The 27708-nt window shown below is 58.8% G+C and overlaps 1 protein-coding gene across 1 annotated transcript; it reads left to right on the forward strand.

The window, feature by feature from the left end:
* Positions 1–8650: 8650 nt before the first annotated feature.
* Positions 8651–25163, forward strand: WNT10A (Wnt family member 10A). The gene is made up of 4 exons (XM_065841113.2): positions 8651–9052; positions 11553–11815; positions 19387–19763; positions 24393–25163. Exons 1-4 carry the CDS (start codon positions 8994–8996, stop codon positions 24858–24860), a joined length of 1167 nt encoding a protein of 388 aa, XP_065697185.1. The 5' UTR covers positions 8651–8993; the 3' UTR covers positions 24861–25163.
* Positions 25164–27708: the final 2545 nt, after the last annotated feature.

Raw genomic sequence — 27708 nt, forward strand, 5'->3', positions numbered from 1 at the left:
TCCTCATCTGCCCCCAGGCTGCTAGCAGTGATGGGCAGGCGAAGCAGGGTGCTGGTGAACCATTAACTTGGCTCAGTGAGCACCGGGGCGGGAGCCTCTACATCTGTCAGCTGCAGCTTTGCAGCTGGAAGTTCCCTCCTGGCTTGCCCAGAGTGGCACTGGGAGGGGGGAGGTACATGGTGCTCCCTAGAACTCTGGGCCATGCACCCACCCATGGGAACACAAGGGTGGGTGTGAGCAGGGCTGGGTGGGTGCAGGTGAAGGTACCTGTGCACACAAGCAGCTTTGTGTGCATGCGTGCGCATGCAGGTAACATGTCTATGCGTGTTCACAACCATACATGTGCATGTGAGTTTGTGTGCACATGCATTGCTGTGCACGTGAGCCCTTTGTGGGTTGCAAACAAGTTGGCCCCTGTGTCTTCATGCATGTCAGTGAATACAGGGCAAATTGCCAGTGTGTGTGCTGGTGACACTGACCCCATGTGTGCCTGTTTGCGAGCATGATTGTTTGCATGTATCTTACCGTGTTTGTGCAGGTGTGTCTGGAATGGGGGGACATGTGTGGGTGCAGGGGGGCCCTGCAAGAGGGGACCTGCAGAGGTGCAAGGTCTGTGTGTTGGGAGATGTGGGGACACATTTCATAGGCTGAGCAGTTCCCTTTGATTTAGAAACACTGGAGCATGCCTCAAGCCCTGGGCTACTTATCAGGGGAGTTCAGTTCAGACAGATCATGTGAACCTCTGGGTTACACGTGCTCTCCATCTGAGCTGTCTCAGGCTGAGGCCAGTTATACTGGGATGTTCTGATTCTCTCAGAGTGCAGAGGTTGAGCCTGGGGCTGGGAGCCGTGTTTCTTGGATCCATCCCAGCTCTGATCTTCAGCAATCTCCTTTGCTGGAATCTGCCTCAGTTTCCCCATAATGGACTGCTTTCATGCTGCTTGCTACAAGGACGTGGCTTGGAAGATCTGAATCATGGGTAAAACCTGGGAAAGACAGGTAGCTCTTGTAAGGGATTCAATGTCTGTTTGACCCAAATTACAGCTCCTGAAGGCTGGAGACTACAAAAACCAAAAATGTGGAAGGGGAAGAGGCTGGAAAATGCAGTCGAGGAAGGGACAAGAGACTGTCACTCGGAGAGAGAGACATGGACACTGATTGTGAGGTGACTCCTCTCATTCCCAGGATATCTCCAAGCATCCCCACACCTAACTGGGGAGTGGGGGATGCAAGGGCAAGAGGCCCAGGCACAAGTGTGTGATGCCAGTCAGTAGCTAGGCAGGGGTTGGACCTGGCCTGATGGGCTGGAGGGGCCTGAACACCCAGCAGGCCCCACTAGCCATACCTCACAGCTTCCTAGCAGTGCCCCCAGCTCCCCAGCTCTCCAGGAGCTCCCCAAGAGCTCCTCATCCACTAGGACCCCATTCTAGACTCCTAGAAGCCCCCAGCAGTCCCCAGGAGCCCCTCATCCCCCAGCAACCCCGCAGGTCCTCAGCAATGCCCACGGACCCCCCCAGCTTCCTAGAAGTCTCCCAACTCTCCAGACTTCTAGGAACACCCTGAGCCCCCTCAAGAGGCCGCAGCTCCCAGCCCGGGGGCAGCATCCCCGCCGTCGCCGTGGCAACTTGGGATGCGGGACGGGGCGGCCGGCGCGGCACCGGGCGGCCGCCAGGAGGAGCCGCGGCACGGCACGACGGGAGTGTCCGGAGGGGCATGGGAAAGGTGCGTGGGGATGCGGGGGGGGCGGGAATAGAGGGGTGCATGGGGAACATGGGGAGGCTGCGTGGGGGGCTATGGGGGAGGGCTTGGGCGTGCCCGGGGAGGGGGGCGGGCAGGGGAAAGTGCATGGGCAGTGGTGCATGGGGTGTTCACGGGAGGGCATGGGGCTGCCCAGAGAGTTTCCATGGGGTTATATAGGAGTATATGCGGGGGCGGGGTGTGTGTATAGGGATGGGCATGGGGGATGTGCATGAGGCTGCACGAACGTCGGTGTGCACGGGGGGTTCGTGGAGGTTCCTGGGGATGTGCGGGTGGCTGTACTTGGGGAGCTGTACATGGGCACTTGTGTGCAGAGGAGGGTATGCATATGCGTGTGCATGTGATTGAATTAGGAGAAAGTGCACGGGAGTGTGCATGTGAGTATGTATGGATGCCCATTCTCCCCCTAAACTCTCGGTCCCATGCTCTTGCGGGCAGTGCTGAGACAGAACCCAGCTCTGAGGGGGTGATGTACACCAGGGGTGCACAAGGGTGGCCATGTGAGTGCCATGTGTAGGTGGAGTTGGGAGATATAGTTGTACATGTGCGTGTGTAGCCCAGATCCCTGATGCTGGGCAGTTTACATTGCAAAACTTGCAGGATCTTCCCAAGGGAAAAAAAGGAAGTTTACAATATTTGGGTTAAAAAAAAAAAAAAGAAAGAAAGAAAGAAAGAAAGAATGTCAAACCTCTGCAACATTAATGGCTTTTTTTTTCTTTTTTTTTGCAAATGGGAAGAGCATGATTCTCCCTTCAATTGCCCAAGTTGAGAACAGCTGGACAGATTAATTAAATCAAACTTGAAAAATAAAACCCTCTGGACTGAGACCAAAAATAGAATGTTTTTGACAAAAAAAGCCAAGTTTTTAAGGAAGGTTTGGAGTCATGCAGATAGGCCTATGAAAGGGAGGCTGAGAAACTCAGATAACAGCTCAGCCGAGGGAAGGCTCAGGTAGCAGCACCTGAAACCTCCAACAAACCCCTTTCTCATGGTGGTGGTCCCTCTGCCTGCTTGTTGCTGGGTGCTGAGCAGAGGGCTGCCGGCTGGCAGAACGGGGTCTGAGCCAGGGCTCCTGCCTCCCAGCCTTGCTCACCCAGGAGCCTCTAACCCTCCTTCCCCAAGCTCTGCTGCTTCTCCACAGAGTTGCCTGCAGCTGGCCTCCTCTGTCGCCCCTCCAGTTCCCAGTGACAGATGTCACCCATGCAGCCACCTTGACCTGCCCAGAAGGGTTGAGCTCATCCCTCCCCACTGTGAGGGCTCTGCTGACCCACCCCAGCCTGCTTCTCCACATTCTGCCCTGTTCCCAGGACTCTCTGGTGTATGCTGGGTCTGGCCAGGGCAAGATGGGGTGCTTGGGGGGATGTCCAGGCCAGCCCTGCTGCAGCATCTCCAAGCACCCAGGCAAATGGATGTGCTGGGACACGGAGCACCCAATCCAGGGTGTAGACAGTGTGCACAAGCCTTCAATGGGCAGGAGACAGGGTGCACCAGGGACCCCCAGACGTGCTGTCTGGGGTCTCTGCCTGCAAATGTGAGGGCTCTGTAATCCTCCATCTCCCCAGAATGGGGAGCTGTGGAAGAAGGGGCTGCTGAGGCGGCTTCCCGCATGGGGACCAGTAGCCTCCAGTCATCCCCGAGGCTGTGCATCCCTCGCCGCAGAGGAGAGGTGCCTGGGACAGTGCCACACTGACATGCTTGGTGAGTCCAAGCAGGTGGCTCGGCCCTTTGGAGATGCATTCTCCTTGTCAGGGACAGTATAAGGGCTGGGGTCCCCCATTCTGGTCATACCAGCACCCTAAACAAGGAGGCTGCTCTGCCACAGAGTGTCCCCATGCATGGCCAGTCTCTGTGGTCTGGGGGAGGCAGCGAGGGTGGCGCCTGCATCAGTCCCAGCATTCAAGGCTCCTGTGGGGTGGTACCTGTAGTGGGGCTCCAACCCCTTGCCTGCAACCTGCTGCCACTGTGGTACCCAGTGCCAGGTGCCAAGAGGAGGATGAGGAGGGGAGCTCTGCCTCACTGCAGAGATGCTCCTGGGACAGCCAGAGGCAGCTGGATCCTGCCTCTCCGCCCTGACGCGAGGGGCAACATGGCTGAGCGCTAGTGCTGGGGCTGGCGTGCACCCGCTGCCCCGGGCCCTGCCAGCACCCCAGCCCCGGGCAGCCAGGAGGACTGGACGGGCCGGCCAGGTGGCCGTGTGGTTGGCTCCTGAGTCACAGTGAGCAGACTCGGGCAGGTCGCAGGGTGTGAACCAGCAGGAGGGCAGCGATGCTGGGGGCTCCAGTGCTGCCGGGCTGGGGCAGCTTGGCACGGTGACTAACACTGGTGCAAAAGGCAGGGTCGCGCTGACCCCACGCCCAGCCCTGACTCACACGGTCGTTGCTCCAGTCCTGTGGGTGCTGCTGGGTAGAGAAGTGAGGAGAGCCACGGTGAACGACAGCAAAGGCTGGGTGCGTGGCTGGCTGCATGGGCTCCCAGTGAACTTCTTCCTCCTCCTGACTGGATTGCATACCCTGGCACAGACTGCAAGCCATGCAGCTCCCAGCATTCTTCCTCTCTGGCCTTCAGGTCCCGGTAGCGTCAGATCGGGTCTGTGTCCTGGTGCTTCTGCATCTCTGCTTATCCTCTCACTCCACCATGCTCTGGGTGGCCAAGAGCTTTCCCCTGCACTCCTTCACCTCCACTTTGTGTTGGCAGAGCTGCACAGACTGGCTTGATGTGGTGGTCCCAGGGGCCATCAGCCCCCTCCAAGGCTGTGGCAGGGCCAGGACTGTGCTCAGCTGGTACAGGCAGGTTGTCTCCCTATCCTGTCCCCCACCTTTCCCTGACACGGGCATCTAGAGGGTCATTCTTGGATAACCCAAAGCCCCAGAGAGATGACCCATTGCTTCAAGGAGATGCCAGAGACCATCCAGTGCCTATGAAAACCATTGCATGATTGTCCAGGGCACAGGGCTTGCAGGATGGTTATCCCAAGGCAGAAGGGGCTAGAGGAGGGCACTTGCCAGGAGGTGTAAGGGGAAGAGAATCAGCGAGCCATGGGCTGTGTGGAGACGTGTTGGAAAGGGGTCCTGATGGAGTGGACAACAGAAGAGCCATCCACCATTCTTGTGGTGTGAAGCCTGTAGTGTGAGGTGCTGGCAAAACTTGCTCCTGCTTGATGGAAGGGAAAAGGAGCAGGAAAAGTGCAGGCAGCCTGGGTGCGGGGCAGGAGGCTGTGGTGTGTAGAGATGGGGGGATGGCAAGAGGGATGGAGGGACAGAAAGAGATTGTTGGAAGGACAGAGGGATAGAAGGATGAAGGGGAGAATGGAAAGGAAGGAGGATGGATCCTCAGCCAGCCCTGCCTGCCTTCACCCAGCCCTGCTCAGAGGGGTCAGATCCTGTCCCATAGGCTCCCAGCTCCCTGAGCTGCAACAGATGCTTAATCTTGTGCTTATGGGCTTTGCTGGTGTGACGCAGAAGAAAGGCTCAAGCAAAGGGCTCACCTGGCTCTTCTTCAGCCCCAAGACATTGCTGGGACATGAGGAAACAGGTCCCTCCCTGCCTGCCCTCGCTGCGAGTGCTGAGACGGTGGGACGCAGCCTCCTCCCCAAGTCAGCAGGAGTGTGCGAGTGAGACACCCGCTCTTGGAAGTGATTATGTCATTACGGGCTGGAGGAGGATGAAAGCATTTCCCTTCTGATTTGCCTTGGCATTTGTTTGTGTGCAGGATTCTAATGAACACATGAACATCTGAGGTCTCAGAGCCTGGGTGTCAGGGTCCCCAGAGCTGCAGGAGTGTCCTTCTAGTGGGAAGGAGCCCTGCTCTTGCCAGGGGACCCCAAAAAGGAGCCACCAGAGCACCAGGCCAAGGGCAGCACTTGGCTGGGTGTAAGCCCTGGGGTGGCCTGAGAAAGCAGGGGGTCGTGAGGACCTGCTGGGGACACCTGAGCCAGGGTGCTGCCTGGCAGAGTGGGCTGCTCCCCTGCCTCCCTTCTGCCTGCTAAAGGGGGTCCAGCCAACCTGTGCCAGGGTGCAGAGAGGAAATGGAGCACAGGACCCAGGATTTGGTAGGAGGAGGTGGGGAGGGCAGGAGCAGTGGCCCCTACATCAGAGTCCAGTGAGTATCATGCCTCCAAGTCCACTGATGTTCTCTGCCCAGCCATAACACTGCACCTCCCATCAGCCGAAGTCTGCAGCAAGGGCACAAGCATCCTATAGTGACAGGGTGGCTGGGGTGGGTCCTGACATCACTACCAAACTCCTGTGGGGTGTCCCATGTTGCCTGCTGGGTGCTGGGGGGGATTCAGGAGGGCAGCAGCTATGGGAGCAGTGATGCTGAGGGGATGCTCTGCAAGGGACCTCTCTGTGGACTCAGTGACACAAGGGGTCTGCAACCCTCCTCCTGGCACGCTATGTGGGCAGGGAAGTTGCAGGGTAGGTGCCAGCCCCATGCCAGTTCTCCCACCTGCCCACAGCTCTGGAGTGGAGCCAGGGGCAAAAGAACAGCCAGCATCCCCAGGACCGCAAAAGGGACCCCAGTGAGTATGCCACTTCCCTGCAACCAGAGTCCCCAGGGGGCACAGCATAGCCTTTGGGCCCAACCTTAGATTGCAACTCATTTCCCAAAGGAAACGCATTTTCCTCCCCAGTGCAAACAGGAACTGACACGCAAGTGGTGCTGGCAGCCTCCGCCAGTGCTGCTGTGCCGGTGAGGAGACGCGTGGTGCCCGCCGGGGGGGAAGAGTGCTTTGCCAGCTGCTGCCTGGCTGTTTATGGCATGGATGCCGGTGTGGCGTGGGCCATGGTGGCTGGGGACACTGGCAAGCTGTGGGGGCACTGCCTGCCACCCACCAGCCACCAGCACCCAAGAGGAGAGCCCATAGCCTGAGCGTGGGAATCCAAACTCAGGAAGGGGCTGCATTGAAGCAGACGGTGTTCACTGAATTACCCCAGGCTTTCCCAGGGCCAACCTCCTGTCCCCAAGAGAGCAGTAGCAGGACACAGGGACAGCCTGCAAGGCCACTGCACAGCTCCCAGATGGGAGAACCCCTGCCCAGATGGACTTCAGGAGGGAAAGGGGTATCAGAGTGTTGGCATAATGGTCCCAAGGAGACAGGCACAACTTAGGTGCCCAGCCCAGGAGGGCTCGTGGGGAAACTGAGGCACGGAGTGCTAAGCAGCCCCATCAAGGGAAGACAGAGCCACCGCCACAGCTCCTCCAAAGGCATCAGCCTTGCAGTGCTGCTTTCCTGGCCCCAGCACTGTGCTGAGGGAGCCCAAAAAGGGCCTGCTGCCTTCATGGGCTGTACATGGCCATGCTCTGTGCCCACAGGGTCACTCCCCAGCATGTGCCATTCATGCTCACACCCCCATGCACACAGCCAGGTGCCCACATGCCTCACACCTGTGCAGACACCCTCCTGCAAACCCCCAGCTTATGTCAGGCACCCCCAGTCCCCATGCACATATTCTGATAGCCCTCTGCAGCCCCAGCATCCTGTGCACACCTCCCACCATGGGCACACTCATCCCCACTCCTCATACTCCCCATGTATCCCACACTACACACATCCTTCTCCCTGTGTACGCTCACTCCACGCTCCATGTGTTTAGTCTCAGCATGCACACTCACTCCACACACATCCCACACTATGCACACTCTCCATACCCTGTGCACACTTACCCATGCCATACACACTCATCCTACATCCTGTGCATTCGCCCTGTACCCCAAGCACACTCAGTTCAAACTGTCGATGCTTACCCATACTGCACACACACTCCCCCCACACCTGATGCATGCACTCACACCTGACATGCACACTTGCCCATGCAGTGTATACTCACTGAGCATTGCGCACAGTCCCCCACACTCACGTATGTTGTGCACACTCACTCATGCCGTGCACAATCCCCTCACTCCCTGTGCAATCACCCACACTTTGAGCACACTCATGCTGCGCACATTCACTCACACCTTGTGTATACTTATCCCGTGCCATGCACACTTATCTGTGTTGTGCACACTCACATCATGCCCACAGCACCTTGCCCCATGCCCTTTACACACTCTCACACACTGTACAATCCCACGCCCCATGAATATTTTCCCACTCCTTACACATCCACCTCACACCCCACAGAGTTCCCCACACTGCACACACTTGCCCCCATGAAACGTTACTCTCAGCCCCCCACCTCAATTCCTGTGCCGCAGACACTCATCCCACGCCATGCACACTTACCCTACTCCCCGTGCATGCTCCTCCACGCTGTGCACACCCACCACACACTTCTCCAGGTTGTGCACACTCACTCCGCACCGTGCCCACTTCCCCTACTCCCTGTGCACCCTCCCCACGTCGTGCTGACTCCCTCAACCCCCTGCTCCCCGTGCGCACTCCTCCAAGACGTGCCCAGCCCACGCCGCGCACCCCCCTGCTCCCCGCGCCCACTCCCCCGCCGGCCGTACCCGCTCCCCCCGGGCCGGCGCTCTCCCTCCCGCCGCCCGCTCCCTCCCCGGCAGGCTGCGTGCGACACGCCGGCTCCCCGCCCCGCTGCCACCCTCTGCCCCGTCCTTCCCCCGCGGGCTCCTGTCTGGACGTGTCGGGACTCGGGCTCCGGGCGCTGAGTAATGCTCGGCGCAGCGCGATCCCAGGCAGAGCCGCCGCCGCCGCCGCTCCGCGCCCAGCACTCCCGGGGCGCTCCGGCCGCGACCCTGCCCGCTCCGCCGGCGGCCAGGCGACACGGGCGGTGGGAGGCGGCGAAGGGGCCGCGATTCCCCATGTGCTTGCGGGCCCCGCGGGAGCCGCAGCGCCGCTCGCCCGGTGAGCCCTGCCCACGCCCGCCGCGGCCCCGGAGCCCCGGGGCGCCCCGGGGAGCGGCGGGGGAGCGCGCCCCGCAGACCGAGGGTCACCCCGACCCCCCGGCGCGCCCCGCCATGGGGGACTGAGCCGGGGGGCTGAGCGCGGCGGGGCGGCGGCGGGCAGGGCGGGGGGCGCGCAGCCCTCGCCGGGCTCGGCGGGCGCCGGGGCGGCGGGAGGCGGGGGGGGCATCCCGGGAGGATGGCAGAGCCGCCCCGGCGAGCCGAGCCCCGGCGCGCAGGGAGCCAGTGAGAGGGAGGAGAGGGGAAAACACAAACAAGCAAACAACCCACAACAAACAAAGCGGGCAGAGAGCAGCGCCGAGCCCCGCCGCCCCTGCCCCAAAGGCGCCCGCCCGCCCGCAGCCCGCACAGCCGCTGCCCCAGCGAAGATGCGCCCGGCCCTGGCCCACGGACTCTGCTCGCTGCTGCTCAGCCTCTGGGTACCCAGGTAGGAGCTGCCCCCCTAGCCCCGTCGCTGCCGCCGCCGCCCAGCGCTCCGGCCCCGCAGGGAGGGCGCCGGGAATCCGTCGCGCCTAGCCCCGCGCCGGGGGCGGGCTGCCCAGGGAGCTCCGAAGGGGTCCCGCCACCCCGACCCGGCCCTGCACGGCTGCAGCCCCTCACTAAGGGCGCTGTCAGGACCGCTGCTCCCCTTCCGCCTCCCCTCGTACCGGCGGAGCGCCGGCGGGATGCGCGGCTTCCCTCGCTCCGGGAGGTTGTCCCCTTTCCTCCCCGGCCGGAGCCGCCCCAGCGCCCGCCCTGTCTGCCTCAGTTTCCCCACTCTTCCCGGGCGGAGGACAGGCCTGGCTGCCAGGACGCATCGCGGAGGCCGGGGGGATGCCACAGTCATGGGGGACGCTGTCTACGGGATGAGTGCCTTTGGGCTCCGCGCAGCGGGGCGGGGTATCCACCTGCGTTCCCTCCCCGGCTCCACCGATCCCCAAGGCGAGGGGGATAAGAGAGGGCCGCCTGCCTTCTAGTAAAAAGCCCCCCAACACTCACCACTCCTGTCCGTCTCCATCTCCCCCAGGTGCCTAGCAGTTCCCCTCCGCCCGCTCCTAAACTTGTGTGCTGCAGGCAGCCAGGGGTTAACTCTGGTGCTGGTGTGAGTGGGGGGGTCCCCCGCCCTTCCCCCTCCCTCCAGCCCCTTTAAATATAATTTGTTAACGTTGGGACTTGTATTAATTAAAGTAGCAGCCGCTGCAGCCTGTGACCTGGGGGCTTGTCACCGTGAAATCAAGTTTAAATCCAGATTTCAAGGGGGAAGAGAGCTGGGGGGAGCACTGCGTCCTCCTAGGGAGGGTGACAGTGACAGCTTCTTGCCGGTCCCTGCCCCCTCTGAGCCCTGGGTGGAGCAAGAGGCAAGACCTGCCCTCCGCTCTCTGGGGTCCTAGACAAGGGCCATGCTTCAGTTTCGCTGCTGTGCAATGGGGAGAAGGACCATAACAGCACCCCTGGAATGCACTGGGAGAAGGTGGCAGGCACTGTGGCTGGCTCCGGACGAGCAGATTACAAGGTCCCTGCAGTGTCTGGGGTAGGAGCTGCTGCACTTGCTTCGATAGTGTGAATGGGTGCAGGAGCGCGGGATTTCCCCTCCTGTGTAGAGGCTTTGGAGGGATGCACCCCTTTCTGCTCTCTTTCTCTGCTCCCCCCACACCAGCTTCTCCCTGTTGGAGTCACTGTGGCTTTGCACTATGGCAGACCCACATATTACCCATGGAAGTGGTGAGGTGGGTATAAACACCATTGGAAAGCTGGAGAAAGGAGCACACTGACCCTGACAGTTCCCCTTCTTCCCTGAGCAAGCCGTTATTCATCAGGGACCCTGGGGCTGAGCCCTTCTTCCAGCGCTGTGCAAGCACTGAGCTGGGAGAATCAGTCCCTGGTCCCAGAGAGCTGCTTCTGTCCATGTACCTGCACCAGGCTCACAGGATTTGGGAGCGGAGACCTGGCTGCTCCATGAGGCAGCTGCAGTGCTTCCTCCAGTATCTTCCTCATGTCTGTAATCAAGGTTCAGAAGGCTCCAGCTCCCTACTCCTCCCAGGGATCCAGCTCTTGCCCGTCCTGGGGAAGAGGGAGCCCTGGCTGGAGAGAGGTCTCAGCAGGGACCGAGCTGTTCTGGGCAAGGAGTGGAATGGTGCTGAGCTCCTGATGGGCCCTGCTGCAAGCTGCAGGATATTCCTGGGCATCCCTCTGCCTGCTGCTCACTTTTCAGGTCTTCTGCTCGGATGCTGTGGATCCCAAGATCTTTCAAGCCATTCCCTGGAGCTGGGCAGACACTTTCTCCCCTTCCACCTCCCTTTCCACATCTCTCTGTCCTGTGTACCACTGTCTTAGCTCCAGGCACCTCTCTTTGGACATGTTTTGTCCATCTCACCACACTCCATCTACCTCCCTGTTTTCCCAGGCAGCATCTCCACTTGTATAAATATTTGCACCCCTACCACGGACCATGTGTCTCCCCTTGCACCCATCCGTTTGCTGGTCTCTGTGCTTCTGTGGTGACAGGCATCAGGTCCAGTGGGGCTGGGATGTGATGGTGGATTTGGGATTGTTGCTGGGAGCTGGAGGATGTTCGGCAGGGTGCTTGTCTCTGAATTTCCCAGCCAAGCTGGCAGGAAAAGGCAGGCCCCTCTGGTTACCTGCCTTGTGAGGACCAGCAGTTCCAGGGGGACCGTTGTGCCCAGGGGTGGGGGGAGAGGGGCAGTTCTGTCCCTGGGACCCCCCGAGCCTTTAGAGCTGACCCTTTTCAGTGCCACTCATCTTTTCTTCTCCTTTCCAGTCCCAGCCTGCCCTGATGTGTCACCCTTGCAGGTAGCAGGCACGGTGTGGGGAGAGGAGCATCTCCCCTCCCTGTGTGTTCTCCCCAGACTCTTCCCTCTCCCTGGAGGGGTAGCAAGCGGTTGGCATTTCCCTTGCTCTGAGCTCAGGAGTTTCTCTTTCCCTCCCAGCTCTTGCTCCAATGAGATCCTGGGCCTGAAGCTGCCATCGGAGCCGGTGCTGAATGCCAACACAGTGTGCCTGACCCTGCCGGGGCTGACGCGGCGGCAGCTGGAGGTGTGTGTGCGGAACCCCGACGTCACCGCCTCGGCCATCCAGGGCATCCAGATTGCCATCCACGAGTGCCAGCATCAGTTCCGCGACCAGCGCTGGAACTGCTCCAGCCTTGAGACCAAGAACAAGATCCCCTATGAGAGTATCATCTTCAGCAGAGGTAAGGGCTGGACAATCTCCCTCCTCTTGCTCTTCCTCATGGGCCCTTGTGCAGTTTTTTCCTGGCACAGGGGACCGGGTCAGTTCTTCAGCATTCCCATGTTTGAAGGCAGACAGAGCCTAAGAAACCTTGGGGTCTGCCAGCGCAAGAAGCAGTGTGCTGCAGCAAAACTAGGCTCTTCTCTGTGCACCTTCACACCTGCACTGGCCCTTGTCCTGAGCTGCTCCTCACTGCCCAGCCTCAGCTGCTCCCAAATTTTCTTTCAGGCCCCACTGCTTCCCAGCCTCTTCCCACCATGCAGTGTAGGCTGGTGTTTGGAGCAGTGCCATGGGTGTGCAGCACAGTTGATGCATCTCAAGGTGGATACTGTGCTCTGGGATTTACTTTGGTGAATGCAGTGAGCATCTTGGCTCATTCCTGCTCTGGGAATGGTGTTTCAGTGCGTCACGGTGAACAGAAATGCCCTTAGCTAATGAGATGTAGCTCTGTGAGTCCATCACCCTGGCATCGTGCCTTTGTGTTGGCTCCCCAGCACAGAGAGCTGAGGGCTCTCTGTTTTGTGGGACCCTGGAGCATGGTGGCACAGGGGGGTAGGACAGGCTGTCCTGGGAGCTCTGTGTCTATCAGAGAGTCCCTGGTTGATGCTCTTTCCCTCAGGAGTGGAGTCTGCCAAGGGCAGAGGGTCTGCCCCTGCATGGTGCTGATCAGGGTTGTGAGGGGATGGGACCAGTGGTAGGACTTGAATTTATCTTCTCACCTAAGTACCCTTCCTGAAGCCTGGGCTGCAGCATGTCTAAGTGCCCATTGCCCCAGACACTGGGCAGGAGAGGACAATATGGTGCCAGTAGTGTGCAGAAGGGTGCTCAGGGCAAACAGGGTGTCCAGCAAAGACGTTGCTGCTCCATCTCCTGAGGAAGGAGAAAAACTACCAAAGATGCTGCTCACCTATCTGCTTTGGGAGCCTCCTAACCTGATGTCCAGCAGAGAGGTACCTCTGTCCCGAAGTCCCCAAACATCCTTCCATATCCTACATCTTCTCTCCCTGGGACTGTGAGGAGTCTCACAGAGGAGCTGCTGGCAGCTTGAGGATTACATGCCTTTGAAGGGATGTGGTGTCAGGAGCCCCCAGGCAGCTGTAGCACATGGGGAGATCGCTGGAAAGGGGAGTGCAGAAGCATTTCAGTGCTGTAAGGTCCCAGGGCAGATGGGCAAAGCCACACTGGAGGGGATGCTGCCTTGGAGCATGTGTGGCATCAGGGCTGCAGTCCTGCTGTGGATCAGCCATGGCCCCTCTCGGCACACCAGTGCCTGTAGAAGGAGCAGCGCCCAGGTTAGGGCCTGACAGGGAGGGTGGGGACGTCAACCCTGATAAACATCGAGGTATTTCCAGGTCCTCTGAGGAATGCAGTTCATTTCTAGTCTCCTCGGGCGCCAGGAGACACTGACTTGCTGGTTCAAGTCGCTCACACACCCAGGCAATCTTCCCTGCTCCACGTCCCACCAGGCTGGGGAAGAAGCTCCAGCAGCAGAGAGCACTGACCTTCTGCATCCCTTCCTCAGTCCACCAGGTCTGGTGGTGGCCGGTGATCTATAGCTCACTTGTCTCAGGTGCCATTCCATCCCTTCCCTCTGTCAGGGCCACGGCTGATGGGTGCGAGGACTCTTGCAGCCCCTGGACTTTTGCCCCAGTCCTGAGCTCTTGGGTATGGCTAAGCCCAGGCTCCCAGCACAGGTGGGATCCCATCACCTGGGATGGGGACTCAGGGCTGAGGAAGGATGGAGGTAAGGCTGGAGCAGCAGAGCAGATGGGCACCTCCCAGCACTTCTCTTTTGGCAGCAGAGGATGCAGGATGAGCCCGGAGCACTCATGCCATCCCATGCAGTTGCTCAGAGCTGTTCTGGTGTGGAACAAGCCTTGAGGCTGGTGCCCTGGCGTGCTTCCAGCCCACTCGTGTCCCTCAATAACATAGCTGGAGCTCTGAGCTCCACCTTGCAGCTATTATGGACCCAGCCATCAGAGCAGGGTTGCTGGGTGCATCTCCCAAGCCCAGAGCCAGAGGAGAGGCAAGTGGTGGAAGCGAGGGGTGCAGGCTGCGTGCCACAGGCATTAATGCATCTGACCCCTGGGGACAAGGTCTCTGCTCTGCTCCCTGCCCCATCCTTGCCGTGCCTGGGAACGCAACGTGCTTGTAGGATCATTGTTTGTAACCCGAAGTGACAGACCCCTTTAATCTTTCATTCCTTTTCCCACTTCTTCTGCCATCAGTTCAGCCGTGCGTGAATCTCAGTTTAAATTATTTGTAACTGGCTTCTCCCTCCTGCTCTCCCCGCTTGGCTCTGCTCCCCACCTCCGCCCTGTTCTCCTGCATCTCTAGCGTCTTCCCCAGCACAGGCATGAGCTGTCTGGGGCGCAGTGCTGGTGCCTGTCCCATGCCCTGCCTCTGCCCAGCATCCAGGCACTCAGTGGAGCCAGGGGCTCATTCCCTGGGGATAGAGGTGGGGACAGTGGCAAATGAGTACCTGTCTCCCCATCCTGCTGATATGATCCCAGAAGTTTGAGTTCAAGCCCTGGGAAGCCATGAAGCAGCAGGAAGGCTTCAAATCAGATAGAGTTAGGTGTCTGGGGTGGCTTCTGGGCAGTGTAGCTGGGGACAGGGATGTTGACAGGATCCTGGGCAGAGCACAGACCTACTGGATGCAGCAGGGAGAGGCAGCCATCTCTGGGGTGCAGGGCACAGCAGCTGTGAGGCGCAACAGCAGGTTAGCAGAGGGCGAGCAGAGGGAGTGCCCAGGGATTTACCACCCCTGGTCTCACAGAGCATTTTTTTTTCAGACATCGCATGGGCTGTGGGTTTTTCCTCCTTGGCCCACATCCCCTCCATGTGTATCCAGGCTCAGAACTGCCATTGCAAATCCTTCTCCCATCTTCTCTGTCTTGTCAGCTGGTTATCTAGGTCCTTGCCACCCTCCTGCTGGCACTGTCACCCCTGCCAGCACCCTCCAGTCCTGACCCAGGTCCCATTCCTCTCTGCTGCCCCTCCAAGTTCTGGCAGAGACTCTCGTGGCCCCAGGGGCAGTTGTGGGAGGATGGAGTGAGGTGGAGGCAGGTGGCTGCATCTGAACCAGTAACTGAGACAGGTCCCCTGTCCCAGCTCTGAGGCTGAACAGCACAGCTGTGCCCACCTTGCTGGAGAGGGTGGCTTGTTATACCCAGCATGAGGTCCCCCCATGGCATCCAGGGTCTGCCTGGCACCATGTGGCTTGGTTAGGCTGAATCATATCTGGGTGCATGCCAAAAACAAATCTGCAGATGATGGTGGGTCACCGAGCCTTTGTCCTTGTCTGGTACGTGTGCACCCATGGGTGGGTGTGATATCAGCAGGGCAGGGACTGTCCAGCTGTTGGGCAGGGGCTGTCCGAGGCCTGCGGTGGGATCCCTCTTCCCTGAGCATTCCTCTTTGCTCATCCCAACCCATCTACATGGATCTCTGAAATAAAAGGGACCCCCATGGAGAGGCTGGGTGTCTTTGAAGGCCCCTGAGAGTGTGTGGCTGGAGGGGACATGTCTCTGGAGTGCAGCATCCCCCAGTTCCTTCTGCAGCCTTTGGAGGGACAGGTGATGCTTGCATGCCCCGTGCTTTCCTTAGAAGAGCTCCCTGATGCCAAAGGGTGCATGTGGCTGCAGCCAAACCTCGATGTCATACAGCAAGGAGGGGGAAACTCCCTGCAGGGCTGGAAACACCAGATGCAGGGGCCCAGCCAGCTGGGAGTCAGAGCTTGGGGAGGCTTTGCCATGTGGGGAGGGAGGCAGGTGCTGTTCTGGCTATCCAGGGAGATGCTGCCCAGCTCTGCAGAGCCCCAGCCAAGCCCCAGTGCCCACAGACCGCAGTGCCCAGCCTGGTGCAGCTGCAGCTGGGCTGCAGGCAGGTTTTCAGTAACGTCAGGCAAGCCAAGGGCTTTGCCCACCTGGCCCCAAAGTGCATGCAGGTGCTTCAGATGCTTGGCTGCATCACTGTGGGAGCCTCCATCACCTGGACCGTCCTTTCCCCAGCTGATGGGTGCAAGTGAGGCCCTGGGGCCAAGGCAGCATCCCTGGAGTTGTGGGGCTGAGCCTGGCTCTCTGTAGCCTGCAGAGTGGCGAGGGCTCCCAGCTTGGAGTGCCATGGGTGGACAGGGAGTGAGGGCTGTGGGCTGTCCCTGGCATGCTCAAGGAGGTGCAGGGAGGCAAGTCAGGATCTGCAGGGAGGCGTTTAGCGCCTGGCGCAAGGCCAGACTCTGGCAGGTTCACCTGCAGTTTAATTAGGGAGAGGGGAGGGAAGGGAGTGGGGCTGGGGGAGAGGCAGCATGTCGAGACTGGCCGTCTCCACGGGCCTTGCGGGAGGTGGCAAGAGAAGCTCTCCTCTGCCTCACCAGCCAGTGGGGCCAGGGCAATGCACTGCTGGCATTATGGGGGGTGCTGCCAATGGAGGGGGTGGCTGAGCATCCCTGAGGTACCCTGGAGTGTGCCTGGACCAGGCTGTCCCACCTGCTCCCTCAATGCCAACCAGGTACTGTGGTGGCAGGTGCTGGGAGGGTGTTGCTGCCTGGCTGTGATGGTGAGCTGTGGAAGGAAGGCCATGACTCTAGCTCTCCTCACCCAGCAGACCATGGAACCCATAGCCATGCCTGGGCCAGGTCTGTTGCCTTGGTCCCACATCCACATGAGAGATGGAGAAACTGTAGCATCCATGGCAGGGCTGGTGCCAGCTGGGTCTTGGTGTCCTACTGAGTGGCCTCCCATTTCCTAGGTGCACCTTGTCAAGGAGAATTTTCCTCTGCTAAGAAAGCTGCTTTGGGATCTGACCCGGGGCTGAGATTTCAGATCCATCCTCCTTGTCCAGCATCATGCTTTAATACAGGGCAGGCTGGATGCTGGTGGTGTGGTTGGGTTGGTGTCCTTCATTCCCTCATCCCTACAGGATCCAGTGCTTTGCACCTTCCATGGCTACAGCCTCTTCTGTGGTTTCTGGAGGGATCTGGTGACTCAGGCATCACCACTGAGGTCTTCGGTGGCTGGGGCAACTGGAGAGACTCCCCGTGAAGGGCTCAGGGCTGGTCGTGCTCATCTGTGGTTTCTGGAAGCTCCCATCCTCGCCGAGCCCATGAGGCAAGTGGTTGTTGCCTGCAGCCACATCGCTTGCTGCTTTGCTGCAATCCTCTGGGCTCTGACATGGCTGGAGTAGAGGGAGGAATGTAAACTGAACCTTCAAGCAGAACCGCGCTGGCATGGCTGCTGTGGTCCCAGTGTTACCCTGCTGCCCTCCGCCCCATTGCTCACAGTTCTCCATGAGAGCAGGTGGGAGAAGGAGGAAGAAGGCAGGCAGGAGTGGTGGGGACAGGCAGAGCAATGCTGAGCAGGGAAATGACCACAGTGAGATGGGGACAATACTCTCAGAGTGCTGGGAGGTCAAGTCTTGGGGACCAGTCTTTCCCCTGCCCCTAGCCTAGAGGATGGCAGCTCCAAGGCCAAGGACCCATCCATCAGCTTGTGTGGGGCTGGAGGGCAGTGGGGGAAGGAGGAGGGCTGTGGCTTGATTCCATGGGTTTCCCAGCTGTGGAGGGCACCCAAAGAACCCAGTCTCTTTACCTGTAAGGAGACGGGTTTGCTAGACGGACTGGGTGGGGTACAGTTTCTGTCTGGGCTCCAAAAGGGATTTTAAGGAGATGCCGCATGGGAAACTATTCGTTAGGCTGGAGAAATGTGTGTGAAAGAGGCTAAGGGGAAGTCAGAGGCAAGAGCAGAATGTCACACTGGGCAGAGAGTTTGTGGCCGCTATCCCTGGGCACTGGCTGTGCGAGGAGCTGAGGACACCGAGCAGGGTGACAGCAACAAGTCCCCGTTCTTGGACTGTGCCCAGGTTTGGCTCATTAAAGGCTTGTGGTGCTGGAGAACTGATATGGGGAGGATTTGTGGATTCTGGAGACCTTCCCATGCTGGTTCTCCATCCTGCAATGCTCATCTAGGGGCTAAAGTTCCCCAAATTGGGGCTGTCCTGCTCTCACAGTGCTGTGGGTGTGTTACAGGCACTGCCTGGCAGAGCTCTCCCCAGGGATGCACCAGCAGTCCCATTACCTGCCCGCTGAAAAATGTTGTTCAACTTGTGCATGGGAAGAGGCAGGCTGAGAGCAAGCTAGTCCCACACCAAGGGGAAGCTGGGAGAGGCTCCTGCTGGCTTTTAAGCAGCACCTTGTTAATTTTTTAAACGCACCAGTGTCAAATTAACACACGAAAGAGCAGCATGACTTTAAATGCATGTTTCCAAGCTGTGTGTCATTTCCTTTTAATAATCATAGCGTTTGCTCGGTGGGCAGCCACGAACCAGCGAGGAGATGTGTGTGATGGGGAGCATTGCCCAGGATGGGTGGTGGTGGTGGGGACTGATTGGATTCTTGCCTCTTGTGACTCCGTGGCACAGACAGGGAGCTGGCAGAGCCCCTGCCTGGGATCTGTGCTTTGGGGTGCTCGCCCAAGTTCCCCATTTGATGGCATGGATCTGCTGGCGAAAATGCCCCAAAACCTCTCATCTGTTCAGCTGTAACAAAGCCAGGGCTGCTCAAGCTGCTCTCATCCAATGGAGGGACAGACACTGGTGAACTCCAGCTATTTATTTATTCACGTGTGAAGCCACAGCACAAAATCTGTCTCTCCCTCCTCTCCCTCCTCAGGCCAGTCACTGTGCACTGAAGCAAAGGGCACTGCTGGCTCCCTGCTTGGCCCAGGAACCACAAATAAAAAGATTACTTTATTTTTAAAATAAAATAATAGAAGTTCACCCTGTGGCAGTGAAGCTAAGCAGACGTTGGGCAGCCCCCTCTCACAACTCCACAGAGCGCCTGCTGCAGGACCAGTCCCTGTCCACCCCATCCTCAGCTACTGACACTTGTGGACATCCTCGCTCCCTGGCGTTTAATGACAACCAGCTGCCAGCCCTGGCAGCGTGCGGTGCGGTATGCTCTCACTAACTAAAGATGCTCGATTTTTCCTGCACAGTGTCACATTTAGAGGGTGTTTCAGGGCCTTGTGGTAGCTAGTGGGGCTCAAGGAGGGAGGGGTTATGGGCAGCTGGATGGGGCAGAACAGACAGTGCTGCCTGCTCCCTGTGGGTAAGCAGGAATGGGCCATTCCTCAGCAGAAATATTCCTCAGCCAGCATTATATTTAATATACTGGGAAACTCTGGTGGAGGGGGGAGGAGATATTGCCTTTCCCATCAGCCCCATAATGCTGATGCCTGAGCAATGCCATGGTGGCATGTCCTGGGATGACATGAGAACATGGTGATGGTGGGAGCTGGGGTCCCAGCCAGGGCAGGGCTGGGTTTCAGGTCAGCAATGTGCCCTGGTGGGGACAGGGATGGAGGGCACCACAGGTGGGGATTTGCTCATGGTCCAGGTGGGAACTGTTGCATCAGGACAAGGCAAGGAACAAGCCAAACCTTGATCTTCCTACACCATGGTGTAGTGCTGGGCTCATCCAGGCCCCTGTAAGGGTCACACTGCCCAGCCTAAGCCCTGCTTTCTCCTTCCTTGCAGGCTTTCGGGAGAGCGCCTTTGCCTATGCCATTGCGGCCGCTGGTGTGGTGCACGCTGTCTCCAATGCCTGCGCCCTCGGCAAGCTGCAGGCTTGCGGCTGTGACCAGAAGCGCCGGGGTGATGAAGAGGCTTTTCGGCGCAAGCTGCATCGTCTGCAGCTGGAGGCCATGAACCGTGGCAAAGGCATGGTGCATGGGGTGCACATGGAGCACATGCCGGCTGAGACCCCTGGCCTCCAGGACTCCTGGGAGTGGGGAGGGTGCAGCCCTGATGTAGACTATGGGGAGAAGTTTTCCAAGGATTTCCTTGATTCCCGAGAAACCTACAGGGATATCCACTCACGCATGAGGCTGCACAACAACCGTGTGGGACGGCAGGTGAGTGGGGTACTGGGCAGGAGTGGGGGATGATGGTTGTGGGGATGGGGTCCCTGGTACACGCAGGGGAGGGCCGCAAGGGTCTTATGTTGGCTGTGGTCAGACACGTGTGCAAGGGTGGGATTGCCCCTAAGGCATGCCCTCTCCCCAGTTTTGCCCAGAGCAAAGGCGGTGGTGCAACCCTGCTGCTGAACATCTCTGCTGGAGAGGGCACCTCTGAGCATCACTGCTGTTACCCTGCCAATGGACACTTCCCCAGGCCACTGCCACCTGCCTGTGCTGCAGGGTGGCATGGCCATGAGTTCAGCTCAGTTTCTGCCTCTCAGGGACTGAGTGAACTGGTGTTGGGCAGCTGCAGCATGAGGGAGCCATAGTCTGGGAGGAGAAATTCACTGGCATCATGTGATAAGGCAGATGCTGTGATGCACTGTCCCTAGCAAGAATGCCTGTACTAACTGGGAAGTGCAGCATCCCCTTGGGAGCAGAGGTGATACCTCACAGCCTCACCCCCCAGCTCAAAGGGGGTGCTGGAGCTTGCTCAGGTGAGCAGGGCAGCCTTCCCTCCATTCTCTTGATGTCAGGTCTCGTTAAAAGTACTAATTATCAGCTTGCTCTGTCTGCAAGCTGATGTTTAAAAGCAGTCTAACATTGGAGACAATAAGCATGCAGGCAGGAGGGGCTGGGAGGACAGCCGCATTTCCCTGCCTGCCTTTGCTGCCAGCAGGTGCGTGGGAGACCCTGTCCCATAGATTTAGGGGGACATTTGTCTCCAGGACCCCATCTGCACACTTCCAGGACAGCACAGGGAGGTGTGAAGTGGCTACAGGACTAAGTAATTAAAGATCAGAATGATGCAGGGAGTGTTTTGCTGGGATGGCTCAGAGGTGTGAATGTGCCTCTTTGCTTTGAGCGTGTTTACAGGCAGCTGTGAGATGGGGACGCTGCGGAGCAGGACCTTGATGAGTGCCCTTCACTGGTGCTGGAGCTGAGCTTTACTGCCCCAAAAAGCTGTCCTACTTTGGCCAAGCTGTAAATGCCTGGGGAAAGCCAAAGATTTTTGCTTGTATGGCTTTGTTTGTACATGGTGAAGGCTCGCTCAGTGTTAGGCAGCAAAATCCTCCACAGGCTGCTCTGCCCCAAAACAGGCAAGGCTCCTGTCTTACCAGGGCTCATCCTGGCTCCCCTCCAGCTCTGAACACCCCAAATCCCTGGGGCTCTTGGCAGTGCTCAAAAATTTGGGGCCTGCATTGCCCATTTCCCAAGGGAAACCCCACAGCCCCCTGAAGAAGGAGGGAAAGGTGAGAGAGGCACATTTGCATATGGAGGAGAACATCATGCGGTGCCTGGAGTCTCTTTGTACCCAAGTGCAGGCAGGCATGGACTGTCAGCTCTTGGTGGCTTCAGAGACAAGAGCTGGACTGATGGAAGAAGCTTGGGAGCTGGAAGCAGAGGCAGAGGAGGACTGAAGGGGTAAAGGACAGGGTAGTACTAGCTGTGGGTGGGGAACCAATGGCTGGACAGGCTGCCCAGCTCGGGGATCCTGTTGAAATGAGGGTGTAAGGCCATGTGCAGGTCAGATTGTGATGGCTGTGGGTGCTGTGCATGGGAGCAAGGAGATGATGCTGTGCCTGGCCTGCACCCATTGGTGTCACAGTTATTGCCGGGGCTGGACCTGGCCACCCACGTTGCCTGGGAATGGGTTCTCCAGCTCCTCAGCTGCTCTTTTAGCAATGCTGTGGGTCCCACACCCACCCAAGCCCTCCTCATTCCTAGGACCATCTCTCTGCTGTAATAAGGAACAATCTGCTGGGATTTCCCAGGAAAGGAGTGGCTGCACTGGATGTAGCAGCTCTGTGGTCTTCCTCTTCAAGTCCTGAGGCTTGAAACCCTTCAGCAGAGCAGTGACATGGACATGCATGCCGCGTGCCATCCTTCTCTGTGCACCAAGCAGCTGCAGCACCCAGGGCTCTCCAGCATCTCACTGATGCTGGGCATCCTCTCCATGGTTCCTGTGTGTCCCAAGGGTGCTCTGCACATGGGTAAGCCTGACTCCTGGCTCAGACTCTGCCATACTTGGGGGAGGTGACAATCCCATCAGTGGCCACATCCAGAGACAGGTGGATGTGGCTTTCTGTAGTGTAGTGGTTATCACATTTGCCTGATATGCAGAAGGTCCCTGGTTTGAAACCAGGCATAAATGTGCTATTTTACCCCTCTTCTGTACCCAGCTGTGAAGCCAGGAAGGGGATTGCAATTACAGGGAACGCACAGCATCTGAGCTATAAAGAGATGTGCAGCCACCCTATGACCCTGGAGATTGCTGGGCATGATTGCTGGTCGCCTCAGTCTTGAAACTGAGGTGGGCCTCCTACATCCCTGGGAGGGAGCAAGTTCCCCAGCGAGGAGCAGCAGGAACACGCAAGAGGCTTTGTAGGTCCTACTAACATGCCAGATCAGAGAGCAAGAGAGGATGAAAGGCAGCCAGGAACTACCCATTACCCTCACAACAAAGACCTATGATAAAGCTCTTATGAGCGTGTCTGGGAGGAGCTGGGAATGTGCGAAAGAAAGCACCAGCGAGTCCAGGCATGTGCTGTGCCCAGGTGTCTGTGAGATGAGAGGACATGGCCAGGTAGGGATGTGTGGAGATTCATCCGATGGCAAAAACATGGCACTGAGGCTCAGATGGGTCCTTCTCAGGTCTACTGGCTCTGGCATGGTCCTGTCCCCTCTGTGCAGGAAGGGCAACAAGCTGTACCTGGGCAGGGAGGGATGCTGCTCATGGGGCTTGGGATGCTCAGCTGTGGTGGCTTGGGCGATGGAGATGGCGCACACACAGAGTCTTCTCCAGCCCCTGCTGTGGCCAGCCGTAGCCCCAAATGAGCTCCTGTCCAGCTGTTGCACCACTGTCCCCTCCATCCTGGTGGTGACCATCACAGCCACAGCCCTATATGCAGATTTTCCCTGGTCCAGCAAAGGGACCAGGGAGGGGATGTGGTCCCAGTGCTAACGTCTTCCTATGGATGGTGGAAAGGACTGTGGTGATCAGCTGGTGTTCCCAGCTGGCACACCCAGGGCATGGCAGAGAAGCCAGGCAGTTTATTACCTGTGAGGTGGAGGCTGTTCCCGGCAGGAGACAGGACTCTCAGCAGGATGAAAGCCAAACTCCAGCCCAGCCCAGACCTCTCTGCTGTGTGCCCTGAGCTCCAGGTGTGTTTCTCTGACCTGCCTTCATTACCATAACTGCTTGGCAACAGGGAGATTTACTCAAAAACAAGAAAACAAGGAGTAAAATCTACCCACCCTTACCAAACCAAGGCACTCCTCACACATGCCTCCCCCCAGTGAGGGGGCAGGAACAGGTAGAGCATGTCAGGCGTGAATCCAGGTGTCTGAGCAGGGCTGGCGTTGTGGGACAGGACCTTGTGCAGGGCCATGTGTCCTCTAGGCTCCCCTCGAGCCTTGAAGCACAGCCCTGGGTGGGGGGATCAGCTTGCAATAATCTTTGCAAGCCCCAGCCCACTCCCAGCAGGGCTGGGTGTTCCCATAGGAAGGGGACTTGCTGGAACCTGGGTGAGCATGTGGACATGGGGGCACACAGCATGGAATCCATGTTGGGACAGAGCAAAGGATGGTATAAACTGCTGCTTTCTGAGCTATAAAGAGATGTGCAGCCACCCTATGACCCTGGAGATTGCTGGCCATGAGTTGTTTCCCTTGGCATGGCCACAGCAACATCCCTTGCACGGATGGGGAACCTAAGGGCACCCCAGCACACAGGCCAGGGGCTCAGCAGCATTGTCCAGGGAGCCCAAGTCCTCTCCTTGCCCCGACACTGGCCTCTGACCCCTGCACGAGCTGCACTCCCCTGCCAGCCCAAACCACAGCCACAGCCCAGCCCACATAACCCAGCCCTCATGGTGGGTGAACATGTGGCACCAGCCTCACTGTGGCTTTTCCAAACCACACGTCAGGACTGTGAACATCTCCAGTTCCTGCTTGAAATTTGGGTGATGGTGAGAGGCAGCATCTCAGCCCCCTGACACTGGGCTCAGGGCTTCTGTAAGAAAGCAGGCAAGAGCTGAAAGCGCAGCTGCTCCCAGGACTCCCGGAGCTGGGGCTGTACAGGAGGAAAGTCCTGGGAAAGGAAAGCATCTCTCCCACCTACCCCACCTGCAGTGCCCCTGGCAGGTGAGGTGCACGAGGGACCCCTGCACTGGGGTCTCAGTGGGGCTGCACAGATGCAGTCACTCTAGCGATTAACTGGACTCTGTGGTCAGGTTGATGCTGCTGAAGCTAAGCAGCAGTGGAAGGTGAGATCCAGGCTCTTTCTCCTCCCTGTGGTCAAGGATCTCACCCTCTGCTTCAGGTGCTGATCCCTTGCAGGAGTGCAAAAGCCAATTGGTACTGCCAGGATGGGAAGGGACGGGGTGTGGGACATAGGTGCCACTGAGCACAGCAACAGGGTGCAGCCTCACTGGTTTTGCAGCTCCAGGGCTCCAATGGCTGCTCGCACTAGCCCTTGGTGTTCCCATAGTGTCAACCCACAGAGAGCTCCATTATGGCTCCTCCAGTCTCTAAAAAACATCTCTTCTGTGCTAACCTCTCTGCCCTTCCCTCCCTACCCAGGTTGTGATGGACAACATGAGGAGAAAGTGCAAATGCCATGGCACCTCGGGGAGCTGCCAGCTGAAGACGTGCTGGCAGGTGACACCTGAGTTTCGCCTGGTGGGGTCCCTGCTCAAGGACCGCTTCTATGGGGCCACCCTGATCCGACCACACAACCGCAATGCTGGGCAGCTGGAGCCAGGCCATGCTCGGCATCGCCGCCGAGCTGGCATCAGCGAGCTGGTTTATTTCGAGAAGTCACCTGACTTCTGTGAGCGGGAACCGGCCCTGGACTCCTTGGGCACCCAAGGACGCCTGTGCAACAAGACCAGCCCGGGCATGGACAACTGCGAGAGCCTGTGCTGCGGCCGCGGGCACAACATCCTGCGGCAGACACGCAGTGAGCGCTGCAACTGCAAGTTCCACTGGTGCTGCTTCGTGGCCTGTGAGGAGTGTCGCATCACCGAGTGGGTCAGCGTCTGCAAGTAGCCAGGCAGGGACAGGTGCCCACCCCAGGGTGCCAGGGACAAACACATCTGCCCGCAGGGGGGGAGGGAGACAGGGATTGGCGCTGGGAGGGGAGATGGAGATGTGGTACCCGCTTCCCTCCGCTCCGAGGGGAGGGCAAGTGGAGATGCTTGGCACCCTCCAAAATCAGCACTTTGTCGTCACCCGGGGAGGGCAGGGCTGCCCGCTGCCTGCTGCCTGCCCGGCCCTGCACCAGAGCACCAAGGCTCCCGGCCCCGGGGAGCACACAGCCATGCTGTACAGACCGCCAACACCAGCACTGCTTGGGGAGGGGCGGGGGGTGGGCACAGGGGTGGGGGACCATCCACTGGCACCCAGTGGGATGGGATGGGGTGGGGTGGAGTGGGGTGGGGTGGGGGACAGCAGGGCACGGGGAGCCCGGGGTGGGGGGAGGGGAGGACACGTGCTGGCACCGTGCACGGGTTCCTCTGGCCACACGCAAGGCTGAGCTCTGAGCAGGATGCGGACGGAGCATCCCATGGGATGGAGAGGGACCCAGGTCCCCGGGCTGGTGCTCACCTCTGCCAGGGCAGAGCTTGGGCTGGCTTGGACTGTAGCACTGTGGCTGGAGGGAGGGTGCCTGGGGCTGTGCTGTGCGTGCCTGTGTTATTGTATGGTAAGTTATTTTCTGATTGTGAATAAAAGTGGATTGGAGACAGCACGGGGTATTTTGGAGTGCAGCACCCTGTTCTTCCTGCTGCCTGGGGCTCCCCACTCCTGTAGGGTGCCAGAAGGATGGAGGGGGACCCTCGCTACTGCTTACTCACTTGTGCTGGGACTTTCTCCCTGCTGCTCTGCTGCCATCCCATAATAACAGCCCTAGGAGCTGTTTGCAGACTGGCAGGAGGTGAGCACCCCCCATGGGCACCCTAAGCCTTTGCAAGGAGGCTGTTGGGGGGCTCCTGCCCAGCTGGACACATGCTGGACCTCATCCATCCTGTGGGAATCCCAGCTGTTGGCCTCGCACACCCATGGCCGTGCCAGGGCTGGGGGCTGTGCCGCTGCCCCGCACGCTCCTGGGGAGGTATGAGGGGGCCAGAGAGTGGGGAGAGGGGAAGGCAGTGAGGACAGGCCAGGTGATGGGGGTCTGCAAACGACACCTCACTTTGGTGGTGGGGAGGGCATCCATCCAGCTGCAGCAGCCTGTGGGAGCCAGGCAGTGAATCATGCAGCTGGTATCTCGTGGCTGATAACTTCCCCACTCCTCCCACGGCTGTGCACCCCTTAGGGCTACACAAAATTAAAAAAAAAAAAAAAAGTGAATTAAAAAAAAAAATCAAGTAGGAAAACACCAGGCTGGAAGGAAGTGAGAACCCTGAACCCAGCAGGGAGCGGCCTGTGTCCCTGTTTCATAATGTTCCCTCAGGCAGTGGGGAGCTGGGTCAGCTGGGATGGGTGCTCTGCCCTTGGCCACCCTGGGTGGGAGGGTGGACTTTGCCCCTCCAGCAGGGTCCCGGTGGATGGACTTCTCAGGCCTGGAGCCAGGTGTGTTTTAGGGGCTGAGGAGAAAGGTGCTGGAGGTGCTGGAGGGAGCTCCTGTGATCCACTAGCCCATGTGGCTCTGCCTGCCAGCAATAGGGACAGCAGGGCACACAGCCAGTTGCAGGGGCTCCTGGCATCAAGGATCTGGGGCTGGCGACCTTGCAGGGACAGGGCACCAGGCTCACCCTGTGGGGCATGACAACAGCAGTGCTCCTGTGGGGTGAGCTTGCTCTGGCAGGGCATGCTCTAGCAGTTCATTTTCCCACCTGAGATCATGCTTTTCCATGTCCAATATCCATATCCAACATCAAGGTCCTTTTTCCAAATGCACAAGCCATTTGCCTTTCACCCTTTACCCCAAGCACCAGTTGAACACCTTAATGTCCTGTGGCCACTTCGTCTCCCCCCTCCCTCCCAGGCTGACCAGACCCCCATGTCCCCAGGGCTGTGTTACCCAGGGCAGTGTGCCTCTGCACATCCATCACGCTTTGACACTTTGTAGATGTCATTGGCTTCCCACCTCCCAAGGGCTACTTTGCAGGCGTCTGTGATCTCCCGGCTGCCTGGGATGATGACTGGCTCACCCCGAGCTCTCCCCACGCTGCACCAGCCCCTTCACTCCCCTGCTTGCTAATGCTGGGCCACCTGCACTGCAGCAGCTGGATCCCAGCACAGAGCTCCTCTGGCTGGGCAGAGCTGGGGAGGAGACTGGAGTGGGGACAAGGTGTGTTTGATGATGCAGAAATGGGAGGCAGGGCAGGGCTGTTTCCCTACAAGCACATCTCACATCCCCCAGCAAGGGGCCAGGCTCTGAGCATCCTGAGGCTGCAAAGACTGCAGCTTCGTCTCCCCTCACCCCCTCATTTTAAGAACACAGTGTTGTGAAATGGCACACCAGTAATGCTGGTGTAGTCAGGGTGGGACTCCCAGCACTGCCTGGCCAGGCCACCGAGCCTGGCAAGTTACAGTGCCCAGTACTATTTGGTTCAGCAGAGCCCCTGTCTGAGCTTGGCACCCTGGAACATTCAAGGGAAAACATAAAAAGATTCCTGATCTTGCTGGGTCTGTAGGCAGCATGGTCAGGGGTGCAAGAGCTGTGCTGTAGGGGTGCTTTGGGCTGCAGGCAGCACGCTATGGGTGCAGGCAGCACACTCTGGGTGCAGACAGCTCCAGGGCACAGGCTTCCTGGCTGCAGGAGCTCATTGCCTCCTGGGGCCAGCTGGCTCCCAAGGCAATACCAACCTTCAGGACCTGCTCTGTGGCTTCCCTTACTGAGTGTCTGGGAACCACAAGCAAGACTCCAGTGTGCCTGTGGTTACAAAAACTG

This window comes from Patagioenas fasciata, chromosome 7, assembly GCF_037038585.1.
Source record: "Patagioenas fasciata isolate bPatFas1 chromosome 7, bPatFas1.hap1, whole genome shotgun sequence".
In the NCBI taxonomy this organism is placed as follows: domain Eukaryota; kingdom Metazoa; phylum Chordata; class Aves; order Columbiformes; family Columbidae; genus Patagioenas; species Patagioenas fasciata.

What these genes read in the sequence shown, in the direction of transcription:
- WNT10A (XM_065841113.2), top strand. Translation starts at nt 8,994, where the DNA reads ATGCGCCCGGCCCTGGCCCACGGACTCTGCTCGCTGCTGCTCAGCCTC. An exon ending in GAGTATCATCTTCAGCAGAG is followed by an intron (nt 11,816 to 19,386) that starts GTAAGGGCTGGA and finishes CCTTCCTTGCAG; the next exon opens with GCTTTCGGGAGAGCGCCTTT. An exon ending in ACAACCGTGTGGGACGGCAG is followed by an intron (nt 19,764 to 24,392) that starts GTGAGTGGGGTA and finishes CTCCCTACCCAG; the next exon opens with GTTGTGATGGACAACATGAG.